At 46.7% G+C, this 20,936-nt stretch overlaps 3 protein-coding genes across 3 annotated transcripts in view; 2 read left to right on the top strand and 1 right to left on the bottom strand.

Moving 5' to 3' along the window:
• The window catches only part of COG7 (component of oligomeric golgi complex 7), a 56,361-nt gene that overhangs the window by 34,458 nt on the left and 967 nt on the right, over positions 1 to 20,936 (top strand). The window contains exon 19 of the transcript XR_012641191.1: positions 16,985 to 17,090. The gene's annotated coding sequence lies outside the window, so the exon portion shown is untranslated. The remainder of the gene's footprint in view (positions 1 to 16,984; positions 17,091 to 20,936) is intronic.
• LOC141994689 (uncharacterized) lies at positions 618 to 6,963 on the top strand. The gene is made up of 2 exons (XM_074964939.1): positions 618 to 2,510; positions 3,151 to 6,963. The coding sequence occupies exons 1-2, from the start codon at positions 2,129 to 2,131 to the stop codon at positions 3,558 to 3,560; spliced, it is 792 nt and encodes a 263-aa protein (XP_074821040.1). The 5' UTR covers positions 618 to 2,128; the 3' UTR covers positions 3,561 to 6,963.
• LOC141994688 (epithelial sodium channel subunit beta) overlaps positions 923 to 20,936 on the bottom strand; it is a 51,268-nt gene continuing 31,254 nt past the window's right edge. Inside the window, exons 8-14 of the mRNA XM_074964938.1 lie at positions 18,264 to 18,381; positions 17,388 to 17,463; positions 17,144 to 17,201; positions 14,366 to 14,427; positions 11,095 to 11,170; positions 9,753 to 10,514; positions 923 to 1,065 (exon numbers count right to left, since the gene is read on the bottom strand). Coding sequence (XP_074821039.1) covers positions 10,134 to 10,514; positions 11,095 to 11,170; positions 14,366 to 14,427; positions 17,144 to 17,201; positions 17,388 to 17,463; positions 18,264 to 18,381 — 771 coding nt within the window. The 3' untranslated portion in view covers positions 923 to 1,065; positions 9,753 to 10,133. The remainder of the gene's footprint in view (positions 1,066 to 9,752; positions 10,515 to 11,094; positions 11,171 to 14,365; positions 14,428 to 17,143; positions 17,202 to 17,387; positions 17,464 to 18,263; positions 18,382 to 20,936) is intronic.

The raw sequence follows: 20,936 nt of genomic DNA, 5'->3' as shown, positions 1-20,936 counted from the left end.
TCCCCTCAGCGCCTGGCCCGGGAGGCTCGCCCCCGGCCCATCCCCCGCTGTTCCCCCTCCCCTGCAGCCTCACCTTGCCGCGCTGCCAGCACAGTGCTCTGGGCGGGGGGCAGTGCAGCGACAGAGCCTGGCTGACCCGGTCTCTGTGGTGCGTGGCTGGCTATCCTGGTGCAGCCATGCCACCAGTGTTCCAGGCAGCGCGGTCGGGGGCAGGGGAGTCAAGGGGGTGGTCGGGGCCAGGGTGTGGATAGGGGTCGGGGTGGTCAGAGGGTGGGAAACGGGGGTTGAATGGGGGCAGGGGTCCTGGGGCGGGCAGTCAGGAAGGAGGGGGGGTTGGATGGGGCGGCAGGGGGCAGTCAGGGGCAGGGGTTCTGGGGGCGGTCAGGGGACAGGGAGAAGGGGTGGTTGGATGGGGCAGGAGTCCTGGGGGGGACCGTCAGGAATGAGAGGAGGGGTTGGATGGGGTGGTGGGGGCCAGTCAGGGGCAGAGGGTCCAGGGGCAGTTAGGGGACAGGGAGCAGGGGGTGATGGATGAGGCAGGAGTCCTGGGGGGGCCGTCGGGGGGGCTGTCAGGGGCTGGGCCATGCCTGGCTGTTTGGGGAGGCACAGCCTCCCCTAACTGGCCCTCCATACAATTTTGGAAACCCAATGTGGCCCTCAGCCCAAAACGTTTGCCCGCCCCTGCTCTAGGGAAACTCTCTTTATTTGTGAAGGCAGGTGCAATATAGAGTCATCCTCTGCTTTATGAAGGAAGTTACCCATTTATTGGGTAGGAGGGGAGTGAAGAGTTGAACAGTAAAGGGCTAGGACAGGTCTTGTAAGAACTGGATCTTGCTGTCCTGAGCAGGTTTCCTAACTGCATTTCATCTGCCCTGTCACCAATTCTGGTTATTTTTACTTGTTCATGGTTTTGCTCTTGATGTACCCAGGGCTAGGCGATCTCTTCCTCACAACACCATCTGTGCAGGTAACATAATTGGCTGTCTGGAATAGGCTGGTCTCCATCTGCTGTTAGCTTCTGTCTTCTACAAACACTAACAACCTGGTGAATAAGACGCATGTGAACTGGAAACAGCAACAGAACTTAAGTGAGAAGCTGGTTCACAAGTGTGTCTGTTCATTGCACAGGACAGCAGACTCCCCTTTTATTAACCCTAAAAGCATCTGCTGCAGATACTGGGGACCTAAAGTGCCTCAATCCCTCTTGAGTGCTGGGGTAGATGTGTTCCCTCACTGACTGCTGTGAGCTCATCCCTGCATGGTGAGAGTTTTGGGGTATGGTCCTGTCTGGTGTTGAGTTGGCTCAGCAGTAAGTGTTCACACACAGTAAGAAAAGGAGGAATTGTGGCACCTTAGAGACTAACAAATGTATTTGAGCAGAAGCTTTCGTGAGCTACAGCTCACTTCATCAGATGCAGTGAGCTGTAGCTCACAGCTTATGCACAAATAAATTGGTTAGTCTCTAAGGTGCCACAAGTCGTCCTGGTCTTTTTGTGGATACAGACTAACACGACTGCTACTCTGAAACACACAATAAGGAATCTGATCCTTGGAAGTGAGGTGTAGTCTCACTCCTTTACTCAGGGCTTGGCTACACTTGTGAGTTACAGCGCAGTAAAGGAGCCCAGGGTGCACTAACTCACGACGCGTCCACGCTTTTCAAGGCACGTAGAGCGCTCTGACTCCGCGGCTACAGCGCTGCTGGTCTCCACCTCGGCGAGTGGAATAACGTTTGCTGCGCCCCCCCGGAGTGCCGCGGCGCCAGCGTGGACGCCCTGGTCCTATAGCGCGCTCTGATCAGCCTCCGGAAGTGTCCCACAATGCCTGTGCTAGCCACTCTGGTCATCATTTTGAACTCTACTGCCCTGCCCTCAGGTGACCAATCGTCAGACCCGCCCTTTAAATCATCTGGGAATTCTGAAAATCCCCTTCCTGTTTGCTCAGCCAGGCGTGGAGTGCTCTCAGTGAATCTTTCCAGGTGACCGTGCCTCCACGCGCCAGGCGATCCCCAGTATGGAGCAACGGCGCGGTGCTGGACCTCATCAATGTTAGGGGGGAGGAAACTGACCAGTCCCAGCTGCGCTCCAGCCGTAGGAATTACGATACCTTCGGGCAGTTATCAAGGGCCATGATGGAAAGGAGCCATGACCGAGATGCACTGCAGTGCAGGGTTAAAGTGAAGGAGCTGCGGAATGCCTATCGCAAAGCCCGCGAGGCAAACAGCCGCTCCAGTGCTGCCCCCGTGACCTGCTGCTTCTACAAAGAGCTGGAAAGAATACTTGGGGGCGATCCCACCTTCACTCCGGGAACCACCATGGACACTTCAGAGCCCAGTGCAACAAGGCGGGGGGAGGAGGAGCAGCAAAGCGGGAGCAAGGGTGCTCTGGCGGAGGAAGATGCCCCGGCATCCCTAGATGCATGCAGCCAGGAGCTGTTCTCAAGCCAGGAGGAAGGTAGCCAGTTATGGTGGCTGGTGCTTGGGGAAGGACAAACACCAGAGGAGGTTCCCGGTAAGCGGCTTTTATTTTGGGAAGGAAGTTATTTGGTGCGGGCTCTTGGGGCGAGGAGGGTTAGAACCGCATGCACGCCTCGATGTGGAATAGGGCATTGATGTGCTCTCTCACATCGTGGTAATCGGCCTCAGTGATCTTTTCAAAGGCCTGTTGGGCAATGTGCTCGCACAAGTTTCATGGGAGAGCCACTGTGGTCCTTGTCTCAGTCAGGCTAACATGTCCCCGCCACTGTGATGTGAGGGGCGGGGGGACCATTGCTGCATATGGGCCAGGGCGGAAGCCACACTGCAGTAGAAGACCCTCCGTTGCTTCCCAGGTCACCCTCAACAGTGAAATATCTTTCAGGACGAACTCCTGTAGAAAATGTGGGGACTGTGTTCAGTATAGGGCCCCCTGCCACTGTTGGCTTTCCCCAAGGCACAGAAACCCAGAGGACAGTACAGCCATGAAAGAATCAGTCCCCCTTGACCCTGTGCTTACTCACCATTTTGGGGCTCCTGGGGGTTGTGTACTCGCTTTGGGATGGGCAAATTATGCTATTGTGTAGACTGTGCTTGCCCTTAAGTACAGGGGAATCATTGCTCTGTCTTGTGTGAACAACGCTGCCTCTGTCAAGTGTTGCATTTTGCCTTTACAGATGCAACCTTGAGATCTCAGCCATCCATGTTATCACCAGCCAAGAGGCTGCAAAGAATCAGGAAGAGGCCACGTAGAAGCAAAGAGGACATGCTGAATGAAGTCATGCAGCACTCCCTTAATGAAAATCAAAAAGTGCAGGAGTGGCGGGAGAGTGAAAGGAGGGTCCGCCAGCAGAATGCGGATCACCAGCACCAAAGCACAGAGTGGCTGCTAAGCATCATGGAGCGCCTGGATCCAGTCCGCTTGGCGCTCGTAGCCATGCAGATGGAGCACTACTGCGCCTGCCCCCCGCCCGCAGCCCTTGTCCCTTGTCCCAAAACTCTTTTTCTTGTGCCCCCATGTCACCTCCAACCCACTTTCCCCAACATCCGGGTTCTTATCGCCACCAGCTGCCTCCAACACCTGTAGCTTCACCACCCGGCCCTGAAAACTACGACCCTGACCTACCGCACTCAGCCCCCATCACCATGCAGTACAGCCATCCTGAAGTGCAGCACTCATTGCACAGCACTCCAGTCAGAAAGGCTGCGTATGAGAACAGGACATACCCAAACCTGTGATTGTACCGTTCCCCACCCCACCCCCTTGCCCTTTGTTTCCCAAGCAGTTGTGTTTCTTTTCAATAAATGGATTTTTTGGCTTTGAAAACATTCTTTATTATTGCATAAAGTAAAAGATACCTTAGCCCAGGAAAGCAACAGGCACCGCAAGTCAGCATGTCATACGTAGCAAACACAGATTCCTACTAACATTGGAACCACTGCACTGCACTGCACTCCTGTGCAGGGCACCAGACGTTACTGGTGGCTTTCAGCCTCAAGTTGCTCTCTCAAGGCATCCCTAATCCTTGCAGCCCCGTGCTGGGCCCCTCTAATAGCCCTGCTCTCTGGCTGTTCAAATTCAGCCTCCAGGTGTTAAACCTCCAAGTTCCATGCCTGAGTGAATCGTTCACCCTTCCCTTCACAAATGTTATGGAGGGTACAGCACACGGATATAACCACGGGGATGCTGTCATCGGCCAGGTCCAGCTTCCCATGCAGAGAGCACCAGTGGCCCTTTAAACGGCCAAAAGCACACTCCACAGTCATTCTGCACTGGCTCAGCCTGTTGAACTGCTCCTTGCTACTGTCAAGGCTCCCTGTGTAGGGTTTCATGAGCCATGGCATTAAAGGGTAAGTGGGGTCTCCAAGGATCACAATGGGCATTTCAACTTCCCCTATGATGATCTTCTGGTCTAGGGAAAAAGTCCCAGCTTGCAGCTTCCTGAACAGGCCAGTGTTCCGAAATATGCGTGTGTCATGCACCTTTCCGGGCCAGCCTGCGTTAATGTCAGTGAAACGCCCACGGTGATCCACAAGTGCCTGGAGAACCATAGAGAAATAGCCCTTCCGATTAACGTACTTGGAGGCTGGTGTCAGAATTGGAATATGCGTGCCATCTATTGCCCCTCTGCAGTTAGAGAAACCTATTTGTGCAAAGCCAGCCACAATGTCATGCATGTTACCCAGAGTCACGGTTCTTCTGAGCAGGATGCGATTAATGGCTCTGCAAACTTGCATCAACACGATTCCAACGGTTAACATCCCCACTCCAAACTGGTTAGCGACTGATTGGTAGCTGTCTGGAGTTGCCAGCTTCCAGATTGCAATAGCCACCCGCTTCTCCACCGGCAGGGCAGCTCTCAATCTCGTGTCCTTGCACCGCAGGGTGGGGGCGAGCTCCTCACACAGTCCCATGAAAGTGGCTTTTCTCATCCATAAGTTCTGCAGCCGCTGCTCGTCATCCCAGACTTGCCTGACGATGTGATCCCAGCGCTCAGTGCTTATTTCCCGAGCCCAAAAGCGGCGTTCCACGGTGGTGAGCATGTCCGTGAAAGCCACAAGCAAACTCGTGTCATATGCGTTACTCGCATCTATCATCATCGGAGTCCTCACTGTCACTTTGGATCATAAGGAATAACTTGACTGCCAAACACAGTGTGCTGGCATGACTCGTCTGCATACTCCTCAGCAGTTCGGGATCTATTCCTGCAGACCGAAAGGGTAGACAGAGCGCGCAGTACAAAAACTGTTGAAAGATGGCGCCAATTGTGGACAGAAGCAGAGGGATTGCTGGGATGTGAACCAATGCATCACAGGGCATTGGGACAGGACCCGGAATGCCCCATGCGCTCCCCCCACTTTCCACAAGCCACAGCGCCAGATTGGAAAGAGGCGCTCTGTGGGATAGCTGCCCGCAATGCACCGCTCCCAGTGCCGCTGCAAATGTGGCCACGCCAGTGTGCTTGTTCCTGTCCGCGTGGACAGACTGCGGCGCTTTCCCTACTGCGCTGTCCGAAGGCGGGTTTAACGGAAAGCACTCTACATCTGCAAGTGTAGCCACGCCCTCAGTAAAGTGTAGTCGGTAGCTGTGCTCGTCCCCTTGTGTATGGAGAGCGAAAATACCACATTTTCAAGGCAAACGTTTGACAGAATGGCTCCATTTATTGACCTAAAGAAGCTTCCTTTTGAAATGTAGTGATTAGATGAGAGACACAAATAGAAGTTACAGGAATGCTAGACCAGTATTTGGAAAATTAGAGTCTACTACTTAATCTAGTTATCTTCCTGTTTTAAGACCGTTAGAAGGTTATCGTGGATACATCTTAGATCCTGCCCTTTTCTCCTAGACCTGAAAAATGAACGCTGTCTCCCTGAGTGAGCTTCCAGTGTTTTGAACGAGATTAAAATATTGATTAGGTGGCGTTAGTGGCAACACGCAGGTTTTGTATTGTTTGCAGATCTGCTGGTAATATGTGGCACTGGTTATTTATTTGTTTCTGTGTATTTGTAGAAATCTCTCTAGTGCCCAGAGTATAGGATCAGCCTAGCTCACAAATGAAAACACAATATGAAGGACTGCCAGTAATATCTGCCCAACTCCCCCAGCCCGCTCCTCCTCAGTAGCCCAAGAAACAGTCTTTCACCAATAATTAAAGTTATTTGAAGATGTCAAAACCATAAGTATTCCTAGTATAGAAGGAAAGGGTGGTAATGGGGAAGGATAACAGAGACTGTTTGTTCTGTATATTTAATGAATGGGCGGTACAAGGGTGGTTCTTGTAAATAAAAGCTTCCTTTGGAATAAACGGAACAAATCAAAATATGGGTTGATAGAATAAGGGAATTTGGTTTCACTTCTGTGATGCTGGGAACTGCAGCTATAGGACTGTAGTAAATGTTCATTTATGTAGGGAAAAAGATATAAAAATTCTTAAGAACCTAGTTCATGATGTTGCTTTGTTTGCTATAGATAATCTCTGCAGATTTTAGAGCATTTGCTTAAATAAACACATTGTGTGGCTAATTTAGATAATTTTCTTTAACAAAAGGAGGGAAAGGAATCAGGGCACTGTAAATGGTAAGACCAGGAAAGTATGATAAAGTGTAGCTCACATTCATTTTTAGGAGACTTCTCCCTGCAGTGTGTGAAATTAGAGATTTCTGTCTATCCAGCTCTCTAGTAATGGTTTAATAGAGGGATGTAATAGAGATTTGGTCGTAATGTGAATTCTCAAATATTTAACAAATTGAGATTATGGATACAGTAAAAGGCTTTTGGTGGAGGTGGTTTTGAAACTAGAAATCTGCCCAAAATTATTATGTGAATTAATCAAAATCAGGGCTGGTATATCTTAATGAGGGAAAGGTGTTATCAATGTTCTGGGCTATGTTGTTGTATTCTTCCCCTCTCAGTAAGCGCACTCAGAAAGTTTCTATTTCTCTGAAAGGTTTCAGAGTAACAGCCGTGTTAGTCTGTATTCGTAAAAAGAAAAAAGAAAAGGAGTACTTGTGGCACCTTAGAGACTAACCAGTTTATTTGAGCATGAGCTTTCGTGAGCTACAGCTCACTTCATCGGATGCATAGCCTATGCTCCCCTGCCTGGGGCAGAATGGCAGACATTCAGTGGTTTTTGTGACTTGTCAGTCCTGGTTTACGGTGTGGAGCCTATGGCCTAATACTTTATCCAAAAGGGTTCCTGTGAGTGGGAGGAGACAGGCCTGTGCAGAATACAGCTCCTTATCGTTGTGTGTGTGTGTGAGTGAGTGGTATAGCGCAATCGTCAAAGCGTGCAAGGGTTAGTACTTTGAACATCACGGGAAGTATCCAAAATTCCCAGCCAAGGCCGCCTTACAATAAAATCCCAGTGCAAAGCCATTGGCGTAATATGGGGACCCACAAATGTGCTGGGCACTGCAGCCACCAGAGCCTGCTGCGCTAGCAAGTGATTGTGTGATTGTCAGGGTGTGTCTCGCTAGAATTTTGTTACATCAGTTGTGCTGCTATGTGTGAGGCTGATCACTTCTGTGGCTGTGTGAAGGAGGAACGGAGAGTCTCCAGCCAGCCTGGGCTGTGAGAATTGTGTGTGTAATTAATAGCACTGCACTTTGATAGCAGTTTTCAGCTGTGGATCTCAAGAGGATTTATAAAAACTAGCATGGAGCCTCACCACCCCTTTGATGTGTGAGAATGTATTAGCCCCATTCTGCAAGTCGGGGGCTGGGAGATAACTCACCCGTGGCCACACAGCTGGGAACTGCTGAGCTGGGGCTAAGCCCCAGGACTCCATGTTCCCACTCTCATGACCACACAATCTTGTTTCTTCCTGAAGTTCTGAAAACTACTTCTATAAACTAGATCTGCAGCGTGGTGGAGAGGTAGTGGGACAGCAGCCTTGGCACGGAGCTGCTCCCTCCTCACAAAGACGTGGTCCATGTCGGCCATAACAGCAAGGTCCTAGGCTCCCTTGCCAAGTGCCCGATGGAGATTTGACTATATAACAGCAACCCCAGCTCCCCAAGGCAGCCTGCAAGATGGAATTGCAGGGCTCGTGCTGTTGCAATAGCAGAGCTGGCTGCCTAGGGAAGCTTGACCCAAATCTGCACCATACCTAGTCCTGTCCTGGACTAGCAGCCTCTCTTTTTATAAGCACTAAACTTCACCTGCTCTGCCACCAGGAAACTCAGCCATGATAGCTGGTTTTTTTTGCCAAGAATGATACTGTTAGGTGACCTGCCACTCCACCCATGGTAGGTGTGCTTGTATCTTTATTGGAATCTGAACTGTTTACCTCTAACATATATTAACAAATGTGCCCATCTGCAGGAAACTAATTACAAAAATCAGAGCAGTGAGCATAGGAACACAAACAAAAAGCATAAGGGCTCCAGCAAGCAGCCAACACACCTTGTCTGGAGTAGGTCACTGTTTATACTCCTGGTTATTTGGAGGCAGAAATACTGGGAGTTGAAGACCTTAGAACAAGATGTAAGGGGTGGGTCACTTCAATTCTGTGACTTGCCGGCTAGCTGTACAGGAACAGAAGTGTGCAGACCAGGCTCTGTTTTGTACTTTTCAGTTTCTAAAACTCCACCTTGAGCTGTCGCTCACGAAAGCTTCTGCTCAAATAAATTGGTTAGTCTCTAAGGTGCCACAAGTCCTCCTTTTCTTATCAAAGCCACTATCAGATTCTCATGCCATGGACATCCCAGTCTCTCCCTACCGCAAGCCAGCCTCAGTCTTTCCTTTGTGACTTTTCTCCCATTTTAATAAATTTCCTGTTGTCCTTGTGACAGCCTTTATTCTGCTATCATGCCTGTATACCTAGTAGCATGATTAGTTTATCACACTCATTCTGTGAGAAGCTACTGATCACAGAAACTGTGTGCAGATATGACGACAGGTTCCAGAGGAGCAGCCGTGTTCGTCTGTATCCGCAAAAAGAACAGGAGGACTTGTGGCACCTTAGAGACTAACCAATTTATCTGAGCATAAGCGTTCGTGAGCTACAGCTCACGTCATTGGATGCATACTGTGGAAAATACAGCAGATGTTTGTTTTTATACACACAAACCATGAAAAAATGGGTGTTTATCACTACAAAAGGTTTTCTCTCCCCCCAACCCACTCTCCTGCTGATAATAGCTTATGTAAAGTGATCACTCTCCTTCCAATGTGTATGATAATCAAAGTGGGCCATTTCCAGCACAAATCCAGGTTTTCTCCCCCCCCCCCCACACCCCACCCTAAAACAAACCCACTCTCCTGTTGGTAATAGCTTATCTAAAGTGATCACTCTCCTTACAATGTGTATGATAATCAAGGTGGGCCATTTCCAGCACAAATCCAGGTCCCCCCCCCCCACAAACCCACTCTCCTGTTGGTAATAGCTTATCTAAAGTGCTAAACCTTATCTAAAGGTTTTCTCTCCCCTCACCCCACTCTCCTGTGGGGGAGAGAAAACCTTTTGTAGTGGTAAACATCCATTTTTTTATGGTTTGTGTGTATAAAAAAATCTTCTGTACTTTCCACAGTATGCATCCGATGAGGTGAGCTGTAGCTCACGAGAGCTTATGCTCAAATAAATTGGTTAGTCTCTAAGGTGCCACAAGTCCTCCTTTTCTTTTTGCGAGTACAGACTAACACGGCTGTTACTCTGAAACCTCTCCTTACAATGTGTATGATAATCAAGGTGGGCCATTTCCAGCACAAATCCAGGGTTTAACAAGAACGTCTGAGGAAGGGGGGGGGGGGTTAGGAAAACAAGGGGAAATAGGTTACCTTGCATAATGACTTAGCCACTCCCAGTCTTTATTCAAGCCTAAGTTAATTGTATCCAATTTGCAAATGAATTCCAATTCAGCAGTGTCTCGCTGGAGTCTGGATTTGAAGTTTTTCTGTTGTAATATCACAACTTTCATGTCTGTAATCGCGTGACCAGAGAGATTGAAGTGTTCTCCGACTGTTATAATTCTTGACATCTGATTTGTGTCCATTTATTCTTTTACGTAGAGACTGTCCAGTTTGACCAATGTACATGGCAGAGTATCCCCTGCAGCTTTCCTAAAGAGCAGAGCATGGTGCAGAGTGAATTACAGGGTCATGTCAAGCCAGAGCAGGCCCCTCCTCAGAGGCCAAGTGCAGTGCGATATTCTGTACTGCTTAACTGGCCTCTGCATCACTGTCCGAGTCAATGACAGCAAGTGGGTTTACACGCAGTGAGTCGTAGTTGGGTGGTGGGGTGCCTGGCTCTGGAGGGAGTGCTCCAGGGGGAGGAACTTCATCACGGGAGTGGGTGATGATGTCCTCATGTTGGAATCCAAGATTGGTGTGAGCCTCCACCAGCTCTGACACGGTCGGAGGTGCGTCTGGGTACTGGGCCCAGGCTCGTTTCTGCTTCAGGCCTTTGCCCCAACTGATGATGTTAATTATGGTGATCCACAGAAAGTCAATGATGATTTCTCCAAATTCAATGAGGCACAGCACGGAGCCCCCCATCCAGAACCCAAACTGGCCTCCCAGGCTTGACAGGAGCCACACAATCTGAAATAGGAAAATGAAGTCAGGACCCACCTACCCTCAGCCCCAGGAGCAGTTGGGCAGCTGTGTACTCGGGGGTGTGTGTGTGTGTGTTAAGTTTAACTAGGTGACTATCCACACCTAGATCACACCTGTAACGTTTCGCTGAGTCCCTCATGTTGCAGGCACAGAGGCGTGTGAGGGCAGCGGCTCACCCCAAAGGAGATTTCATAGCGCTCCTTAGAATCACTTTCCCCCGCCCCAACCAAGGATAAAGGAAGAAATGGGTCAGCGGCAGGAATGTGGATGGGATTGTGAACCAGCCTGTAGAGAGTGGTTCTGACCCACCAGGAGTCTCTGAACTCCATAGGAGTTCAGTCCCACGGAGCAGAACAGCAGGTGCATTTACCACCCAGTCCAGGGGATGGGGACACCTCTAAATACTTCAGATTAATCTCTATGGGGAGCTGCAGGGACGCTGCTCAGAGGCTGAGATTGGCAGAGTCATTTCAGTGGGAACTCTGCAGGTATTTGGCATCTGGAAAAGGCTATGGAAATATGCTCTGGCACGGGTTTAGAAGCAGGAGCCTGATACTGCACTTACGGTTGTAGCCGCAGATTCCGAGATGGTTCTGTAGTTGTACTCTTGAAAGTAAATATTTAGCTTGATGATCCCATTTCTGTAGGACACAAGAATTAGTTCAGACTAAATTCTAGCCCTGTACACCCTGTGCATTTACTCAGGTGTGGTTCCAGCTCGTCTCTTTTGCTCCCTGGGAGGGGCTGGGCTTGCATTTGGGATCAGGCTTCCCAAAGCAGTGCTAAGGGTGACATTTATAATATTCTTTCTGTTAAACACACAGTCTGGAATGTAGAGGAGGTAGAAATGGTAAGACTGGCTGCTGGGGGAGAGAGCTTGTTCTCAGGCACCTTATAAACTGAATCCCTTAAGGGGTCAAAGGTTCATTAAAAACACAGAGCAGCCTAGTGACTGTATTGGAAGTGCTTTGAGACTCTTGGGGGAACTTGCCAGGAGCAAATTTCTGGGAGCCGATTAGCAACCTTTCAACTGACTGACTCATCTGAATAACCCATGAGGTCTGTTCTGGAGGTAGCCAAGGGATGGGCATAAACTGTGCTAGGGAGGCATTTGGTTTTGCCTGTGTTAGCATTTTCTGATGGTTTTTAGAGCTGTTCCCGAGGAAAGTGCTGGAGCTTAGTTTTGTAGCCATTTGACCCCATTTAAAAAGAGACGTGATAAAGTTAGGCTTCTAAATTCATAATCAAGCACCTAAATAGGAGCTGACTTTTCAGAGAGGCAAAGCCGCCTCTCTCCCACTGAAGCCAATGGAGGCTCTCGCCACTTCTAGAAGTGCCTAACATTGAAGTATGAAAATTTTGGCTGCCATCTTTACTTGCTCGTTTCTGCCAACTCTCTGTCATGGTGGCGCTTCCTGTTTTCTTCTGCCTCAGTCTCTAAAATCTATTTTATGACTGTAATATTATTATAGAATTAGGGTAACTCCAGTGAAGGCCTTGTTAATGTTCCTCCGCTTTTTGCCACAGAACTTGGTCTCTCGCACATCACCAAACCTCCTGGTAGCTAGCTGGTTTTACTTTCATGTTCCGCCAAGCATTATTATTATGCTACTTCTGTCCATTTTTGCCAGACCTTTTATGGCCAGCCTTGCATTCATTCTCTAATTCAGAACAGGACCTGCAACTTTATCTGTATTCATCCCTTGGGCAAATGGACTTCAGTTGCAGCAAACCTCCCTGTCCTGCCTCAGTTTAAAACACCCAAGTCTGCAAATAACCCCAGGCTAACAGCACCTAATACTCTGACTCCACAGGGGAAGAGTCAGGGTCACAGATCTGCTCCAGGTGGTTGCCTCTAGTTAATTTCTCCCTCAGAACCTAATCACATGGTCTCACTCTGCACCATGACATGATTTCAGGTCCACTGTAATCTGGACATAGCAGCATCCTCCGAATTATGCAGACTGGATGGGAATATGGAACCAGTTTCTCTTTTTAACATGGTTAGTTCGGGATCCTTTACACTGCTTAGGAGTTGGAGCTGGAATTCTGTATAAACAAGGAATGCAACTGCTACCACTAGGACAGGGTCTCAGGACAAATGTTTTGGTGGCCTCAGAGTGCGGCCACCAACTCTTGCTGAAAGAAAAGGAGTAATACAGACTACCGCGGCTGCTACTCTGAAACTACTCTTGCTGGTGGCCACTCTCACACTTTTCCTAAGATACTTAATTAGCTGTAGGAAAACCAAATAAATATGCATGTAGACACGGCCAAATTATTGTAATTTATTTATTGCTAGCTAGCAAGTCTGTTGTGAAAAGTGATATTAACAAACATACAAGTATCACTTTTCACAGTAGACTTCATCAGCCCTGGCAAGCCTGGGGACAAATGAAGCCCTAGATGGAGGGTTGGGGGAGGCAGTGGGGGGCTGGAGCCTGAAGCCAGGATGGAGCCTGAAGCCATGTGGCCAGAGCCTGGGGCCTGCCACGGTGCAGCCAGAGCCCAGGGCTGGAGCCCAAAGCCCCACAGCCGGAGCCTGAGCCCCACAGCCCTGGGAAGGTGGGGAACTCATCAGCTGCCCGCTGCACCAGTGGTGTGCCCCAGGTGACTCTAAGGGGGGCAAGGCCCAACCCCTTGCTGGCAGCCCCAGCAACCAACACCAGGGCGGTGCATCCAGGAGCAACAGGGAGGGAGAGGGGCTCTACTTTGCCCTCTCCCCCACATCACACTCAGGAGGCTGTGGCCACAAGAAAAGCCGCTGGTTGCCGCATACGGCCATGGTGGCCGCCTTTGAGAAACGCTGCACTAGAAACAACGACGACAAGTGTCAGGCACATGGAAATCCATGGGTCAGCACTGCACGTGCACTACACCCCGGTAAAATGGTGATGCCAGAGTAGCCTGGGTGTGGCTATGAAATCCAAGGCATTGGTTTTCTGCATGAGGAGAAGTGACTGTTCCCAAGCACAGACTTAAAACCAGTTTCCTTGTGCCTTCCTGTGAGGGTAGAACTAGTTGCATTGAGGTCCGTTTCACCTGGCTTTAGGGCTTGATATGCAAGACACACGGCTGATACAATACCAGTGTCAGTCCTATTTCAGGGAGCTTAATGTTCACACAGTTTGGTTGCAATGTGACCTGTTTCTATCTGATTTTTTTTAAGCCCACGTCTAGCACTGCATTTGGGGCTCCGCCTTTATGTCCAGCCTCCGCTTTCACGTGACTTGTTTGCTGCATGTGTGCACACATCCAAAAAAGTCAGGAATTTTCAAAACAAAGCTATAGTTTGGGTTTGGAGTCAGATTATTTCTGCACCACAAAGGCAGAGTTCAGATTTCCCACTTGTCCGAGGCCTCAGTTCAGATTATCAAATAGTAACAGCCATCTCCATCCAACCTGGTGCACTGGATTGGCTCCTTCCGGGGGCAGGCGCCAATCCAGTGTTTTCAGGTGGGAAATCCTGCCTCCCACACACGAGTGTTGGGGGTGGGGGGTGTTTGTGTGTGTGTGCTCTCACATGCACATACAGGTGCTGAACTTTGGAAACCTGTGGCATTTTTAGCCCTGGTCTCTGTTAAAACTTATTTGGAGCTGAAAAGAACCTGCTGTGTTCAATATGCTTTTTAGCTTAAACTCTGTTTGCAGGTTTTTGATTTGCCTAGTTTGGAGCTATGAAGAGCATGGTATCTGCATGTGCTTCTTCTGTGATTGTCTGCCTACACGGACAGGCAAGCACCATGTCAAGGAATTTGCTCTCCTCCCACATGCTTGGGTTGATTGTCAAGGTCTGAGCTAACCTAATGTCAACAGGCACCTCTGTTTTTACTCACCTGTCCAGAGTCACATTTGTCGACAGATCTCTTTCATAGGACAAAATATGGAAAATCCAGTCCTAGAAAAAGAAAATTGATTCATAACTGAAAAGGGAAATATTCTCTCTGAGCCACGTGTGCTCTGGGGGAGGTAAAATACCACCTACACGGTCCACAAAAAAGCTGGAACCTCTGGCACCTGCCCATGCTAAATAACGATTGATGTTACACTACATAAAGGAATTTGTGATTCAGTCAATAGCAGTTGCAGACAAGTGACTTTCCTCCAGGCCAGAGAACCAGGGCCCAAAGAAGCAAATCAACAGGAAAATTCCTGCTGAAATGGTAAAAGGGGTAATTTTACAGAGCTTCCAATTTTCTATCAGTCCATGTTACAGGCCCTGATATTTTAGCTTCACTGTTCTCAACTGATGATGAGAGAATGTGGTGAGGTGACTTTGGCAGAGTTTGGGAAAATGGGATCAGACCAGAAACAGAGTCAAATTTCCATCATTGGAAGGATTTGGGATCTGAACTCAAGTAAATGAAACCTTCCAAAAGGCCAGTTTGATGAAGTGAGTTGCCTATTATGGGATAGGTAGTGGCAGTGTTTCTTAGCAAGTGGAGTGGTAGATGAGACCTGTCTAGAGTTTGAAGAGGTGGAGGACTTAGCCCAGGGGAAGCATATCCCTTCACAGAACCCTCAACCTAAAACTTTATACCCAGTGGGGATGAGCGACAAGTTAACTGCAAATAAAACTAGAGCTCTAAACATACATGGAGGATAATCTGCATCAGTGTTAGAGAAGAGCATTTAAAGAGAAAATAAAGCCCAACTACGGTAGGGAAGAAGAAACAATAGGAGAATCTTTAAGTATGCTGGAAGTCAGGAAAATTAGAGAACAGGAGGCAGGGGTGTTCTGAAGAGTAGAACTGGGTAATTATAAATACTATTCCCATGTCTGATTAGAAAGATGTCATAGAACCTGTATCTGTTCTGAATAATCACTTTTATTACCCAGATGTTCTACCTAGAAAAATGGGGAAAAGTGTTGAATAATGTATTTAACAACTATTATCTTCACAGCTCTAGTAGATCTGCTGTCAGTCTGGCTCCTGCTTTTTTAGTCTCCAGGTAATTCCCTGGTTGCCCGGAGCACTGTTCATTGGTTCATTGTTGCAACATCGGCTCTGTACTGTGCTGATCCAGAGTGAGCCGACATAGTTAGTGGCTTTTACCAGTGATAACACCAAGGCAAGTGTCGTTTCTACAGAAGCATTCACCAACTATGGAATGAGTCCCTGAGTCGTTCTCTCAGGTTTGCATAATTGTTCTAACCTGTTCTTAGATAAGCAGAAGCTGTTAACATGGGTTTGTACCAGAGGAGGTGACATTTCCCCATGTTTATTCCCCCCTCCTCGCCCCCACTGTTCCTCAGACGTTCTTGTCAACTGCTGGAAATGGCCCACCTTGATTATCACTACAAAAGGTCCCCCCCCCACCTCCCTGCTGGTATTAGCTCATCTTAAGTGATCACTCTCCTTACAGTGTGTATAACACCCATTGTTTCATGTTCTCTGTGTATATAAATCTCCCCACTGTATTTTCCACAGTATGCATCCGATGAAGTGAGCTGTAGCTCACGAAAGCTTATGGTCAAATAAAATGGTTAGTCTCTAAGGTGCCACAAGTCCTCCTTTTCTTTTTGCGAATACAGACTAACACGGCTGCTACTCTGAAACTAGAGGATGTGACATCCATCTAAAATCTTGTTGAAAATATTGTATGATGATGTATTAAACATATAGAATGTGGTCATACAATAAAGACTTGTCATGTATATGTAGAGCCCTGCACGGATGCAAAATTTGTATCCGCATCTGATCTGCGATCTGCAAACATAGTCCACAGAGTTGCAGATCTGTACAGATACATAAAGAGGCAGAGTTAAGGCTTTGTGTGCAACCTTAATTTTGACATTTCCTGACCTTTGGCTGCTTAAGTATGCAACCCGAACATTTAATGAATATATTTATGGAATGTTGAACTTTCACACTGACTATTCCATGAGATCTTATCACACTTTTCTACTTCAGACAACACTTTCATCTAGTACAAAGGTGGATGATTTTTGTTGTTCTCTGCTATTGAGAGAGGGTGAAATCCAACAGGTTCCATGTTGCTTCTCTAGCAGCCTCTAGCTGTTCTTGGGTAAGTGAAATATGCGGATCATAGTGAGGTGTGTAAGCTAGACAGGAAGTTTATGGTGAAATGGCCAAGCCCAAACACAGTAGCCTCCTGTTACGCCTGAGAGTCCTCTACCATGTTTCTATTGTATAGCTTTGGATGGGCAGCTGTCCGTGGTGCAGTGAGTTACAAAGGCGAGTGCGGTATTTATTTGAAAGAGGAGGCCATTGTTCTCATTATAGTTAAAGAACATCTAAAATAATGAATAATTAAGGGCCGGATTCTCCTCTCACTGACACCAATTTTACATGGTTCTAACTATCAGCTATTCCTGATTTTCATCTAAGTGAAAGAACTGAGGCCTTATCTGCTTTTTAAAACCAGATACAATATTCCTGGCTCCAAATCTGTTAAATAAAAAACTCTCCTTCCCTGTTTGTATTTCACAGCCTGGAGAGTCTGTTCTCTGCTGTATGCTGACAAAAGTGTCAATTAGCAGAGAGGGAGGTTGCCTCGCTGAACACATTAACCTCACACATGGAGGGAGTCACTTGGGTAAGAACATCTCATTATCAATCTACATTTTAAAAGTTAGAAATTGGCTTTACCTCGGAAGCCTCAGACGGCCAGTCTGCCATTGATATGGTCATCTTGTACTGAGTGTCACTGGAAAGAAGACACAAGAACATTAATACACAGAATTTCTCACTTTTCTTAAATTACCAGAACTTTAGTTTGATTTCAAACACCCCAAAAAGGATTTTAGATTTTAAGATCATCACTGTTCAGTGAGGAATGAAACGCAGGATTCCCTCCACCTTGAGAACTGCCAGAGAGAGTTTATTTACTTACTTGCATGTTTCCTTACAAGAGTCAATACAAAACTGCCTGTGTCCTATACTTGCTCTCAGTGAAGAATAGCAATATGCTGTTTGGTGAAAACAAAAAGCAAACAATCCTTTCAGATGAGAACTTTGCTGCTGCACAAATTTGCATCCCCTTTAACCTTCTGGTTTTTTGGAAAACCATTTAAGCAAAAACAGTTAAACTCTTAGACGATGTAACACTTTTTGCAGATAGCTATTATTAAGGGCTTAGCAGATTGATTATGCAGCACTGTACTACGTAAGATAGATCTTCATCACTCCAGTAGGTATCATGGGCTGTCACTTGAAATAGAAACTCATTGAATGTACTAATGCACCTTGTTTTACTACAATCCCTTTTCTGTGAATGTCTGTCACAAGAGAACTGCAGCACTCAGAAACATTCAGAGCAGACACAGTTGTGTGCTGAGGATTACATCTGTTCTGTGTCACCTTGTACTGAAGGGGGAAATTCATCTGGGGTCTGTACAAACCTGTGGAGAAGTGCTGACCTTTCTGTGCTAAGAGACCTGAAATGCAACAAGGCTGGTGCAGTGCTTTCTGTTTACTTCATAGCAGAAATCCCTGTTGTCCCATACCATGTTGGTGTTACCAGCTGGTCATCTCTATGTGAGCAGCCTTCAGCTAAACTGCTATGGAAGTTGAGGTTTCTTAATCTGATGCCAGAGCTAAGAACTCTGCCACGCTACTCACTATCCATCTGGTTAGCAAACAGTGCCACTGCTGAACTCATACAAGGAAAGTGTTTAATTCAGTTACTTAAAATGCTCCTGATGGAGCTCTGTATGTTTCTGATCCCTTTCCTGATGCATTATGGGGCCTTGTTACTTCATATTCTTACCCCAGTCTGGATCAACTTCACTGTTGCAATAATTTACCCCTTCAGGTAAAGGAAACAGATAGTGACCACACCCACAATTTTCGAACATCTGAGCTTGGAAACAGGAGCGCAGACAAGCCTGCAAAAAGGGGACAAAGAGCCATTTAGAACTGGGACATGCTCTCACGCTGATCAGTGCATCAAAGAGTGCAGAGACCGCTCCCAGATGCCTTCCTACCAGGGCCTATTCCTCCCACAATGAATGGAAGATTTTGGAGATTTATGTTAGGAAAAGCTAATTTTGCTCAGGGAGCCAGTTTTGCTGGTTTAACAAGCTGAACTGCATGGTGTGACTTGAGGCTGATAGTTCTTACAGGTGGAGTGATAAGCATGTACAAATCAGAATGCACTGGCAGACTATAGAACTCAGTAGTAGCAAATGGTTTGGTTTACAATTCCCAGCTGTTAAATCTTTGCTTTAGAACTCCAGCTGGCTTTGCTTTGCACTTTTACTGCTTTGAGATCTAGTGATCTCAAAGCTCTTTAGCATGGTGAGTAAATGGTAGTAACCCCATTTAACAGATGGAATAATGGAGTCTCAGAGAGCTTAAGCAGCTTACCTCTAGTCACACACAAAACTGATTATTTAGGGTTGCTGGGGAGTTATATGGGGTTTCCAAACTGAAATAAAAAGTAAGTTAAACCAAACCTATGGACCTTGACGTTATTTCTTGGCCTTATATGGCATATTCTTTATTTTCCTTTGATTTATGAACATAGATGGATAGTATCCCTGACTAGGTGGTGGACTCCATTTTCAAAATCCTTCTAACTTCTATTAAAATGTGAAACATTGGAAAGTTCTTATTACAGAGAGCAGCTCTCCGAAAGCTGAATTTTCTTCTCCACCCATCCACATCCTTCCCATGAGACAGTCATGGCTGCAGCTTACCCTATGATCGAGGCTGCAACGTTCTGATTCGCCTTTCAGTCTCGGGCCATTGTGAAGCAGAATGATACCCCTAAGACATTGGACTGGGATATTTGTTGAAGGAGTGAGAGAAGAAATTGGAGACTAAGAAAAGAGAAAAACCCAACACCTCCAGCTGAATGAAGGGAAATGTCTAAGGATTTTACTATAATTAGTCATAGAGCAATGAAAAAGTTCCATTTTGATGACAGGTCTTTAAATGTCCCTTGGGAGATATGCATTACATATGGACTGAGGCAAAATTTAGAAACCTTTAAGCTAAGTATTATTTATTAAGTACTGATAGTGTCATTTCAAGTGTCTGCTTCGTTAAATATTTTAAAATGAATGTAAAGGGGTCTAATGAAAACATTTATATTGTTAGAAATGTGAAATACCTACTACTCCATAGAGCCCATCCCCAGGCTTTGGAGGGGTGTGTTAATCTCCAAGCCAGCTGTAAATGACTCAAGCAAAAGGGCTTCTGCTGTTCCACAGCAGTCTGACATTTGTCATGATTAGGAAATATGTTCTGCTTAAATATCCCTCAGTTCTCTTGTATTCCATTAGGCCTAGTTACAGCCTTGTGAGTTTAGAAACAAACGCTATGAAAAGCGCAATATAAATGCTAAGCAAACATATCTGGTTTCTCTCCCGTCTTTGATTCTGAAGAAAAAGAAAGGCCTGGGGTGAATTTGCATTTCCATCTAGTGAAAACCAAATTTTTGTTTTCAGTCTCAAGTGAAATAAATTCTTTAAGGAAAACAAGATAATGAAAGAACAAAAGTGAAGTCTCCATGAGAGAGCCACATTTGTGTGCTTGGTTCCTGTCACAGGCGCGTCAGCCGTTGTGCCTGCCTGTCTCTGCAGAAGGCAGAGTTCTTAGCAGTTTAAAGTTGTAGCACACCTAAGTCAAAAGATAGTATTTATACAGCTACGTAGACCAGAGATACCTTTAACCTCCCAATGCCTGTGAAACAGCAGTAATCATGCTGTTTCCTGAAATAATTGAATATTACAGGCTGAAGGAAAAGTAGATAATCTTGAATAGCTTCCTATCCAGAATTGTGGTAGCTGTTTATGTTGCAATCCACCCAAGACTGTAGTAGTTATTCTAGACCGATTTTACCCTCCAATATTCTAACCGAAGTAGCATGGGAAGTATACACTGATGGTTCAATAATCCCTTCTGAGTCCAAAGCACATCCCTAGTGCACAGGTGTAATGATTACATTACAACTCCAGGCCCATTGGCTAGTTAACTCACTGTTCTATAATAAAAGGATTGCGGTCAATCATCAGACACACACAAATCAAACATTATCCTCTCACGACCAACAATGAAATTCTTTCCTTATTGACACTGTGTAAATATCACAGTGCTCCTTTACAGGAGACCTGCAAAGGCAAAAATTGGTTTGTGCCTTTTGCTGCTTTATGATGAAAAAGGGTCAGTAAGGTGTGAGATTAACAAGCCATATATTGTCCTGTTGGTGATTTAGCTGAGAAATATCAGGAATGTAGAGGCTTGTCATCGCTTTTTCTGCTGGCGGACTCTAGAGAGGCCCCAGCTGTGGACTGGGAGCTTTCTCAGCCCTTACTTGAGGGATTGGGGCATCCTGAATCTTAAACAAACAAACAGATATTTTTTCGAACCGTTTATAAGTTGTGGAAGAAACAGATGTTATCCAACAAAAGTAGAAATTTCAAACTGTCCAAATAAA

The sequence above is a fragment of the Natator depressus genome, chromosome 10, assembly GCF_965152275.1.
Source record: "Natator depressus isolate rNatDep1 chromosome 10, rNatDep2.hap1, whole genome shotgun sequence".
Taxonomy (NCBI): domain Eukaryota; kingdom Metazoa; phylum Chordata; order Testudines; family Cheloniidae; genus Natator; species Natator depressus.
Note: the sequence above shows the minus strand (reverse complement) of the source record. Positions and strands in the feature narration are given on the sequence as shown.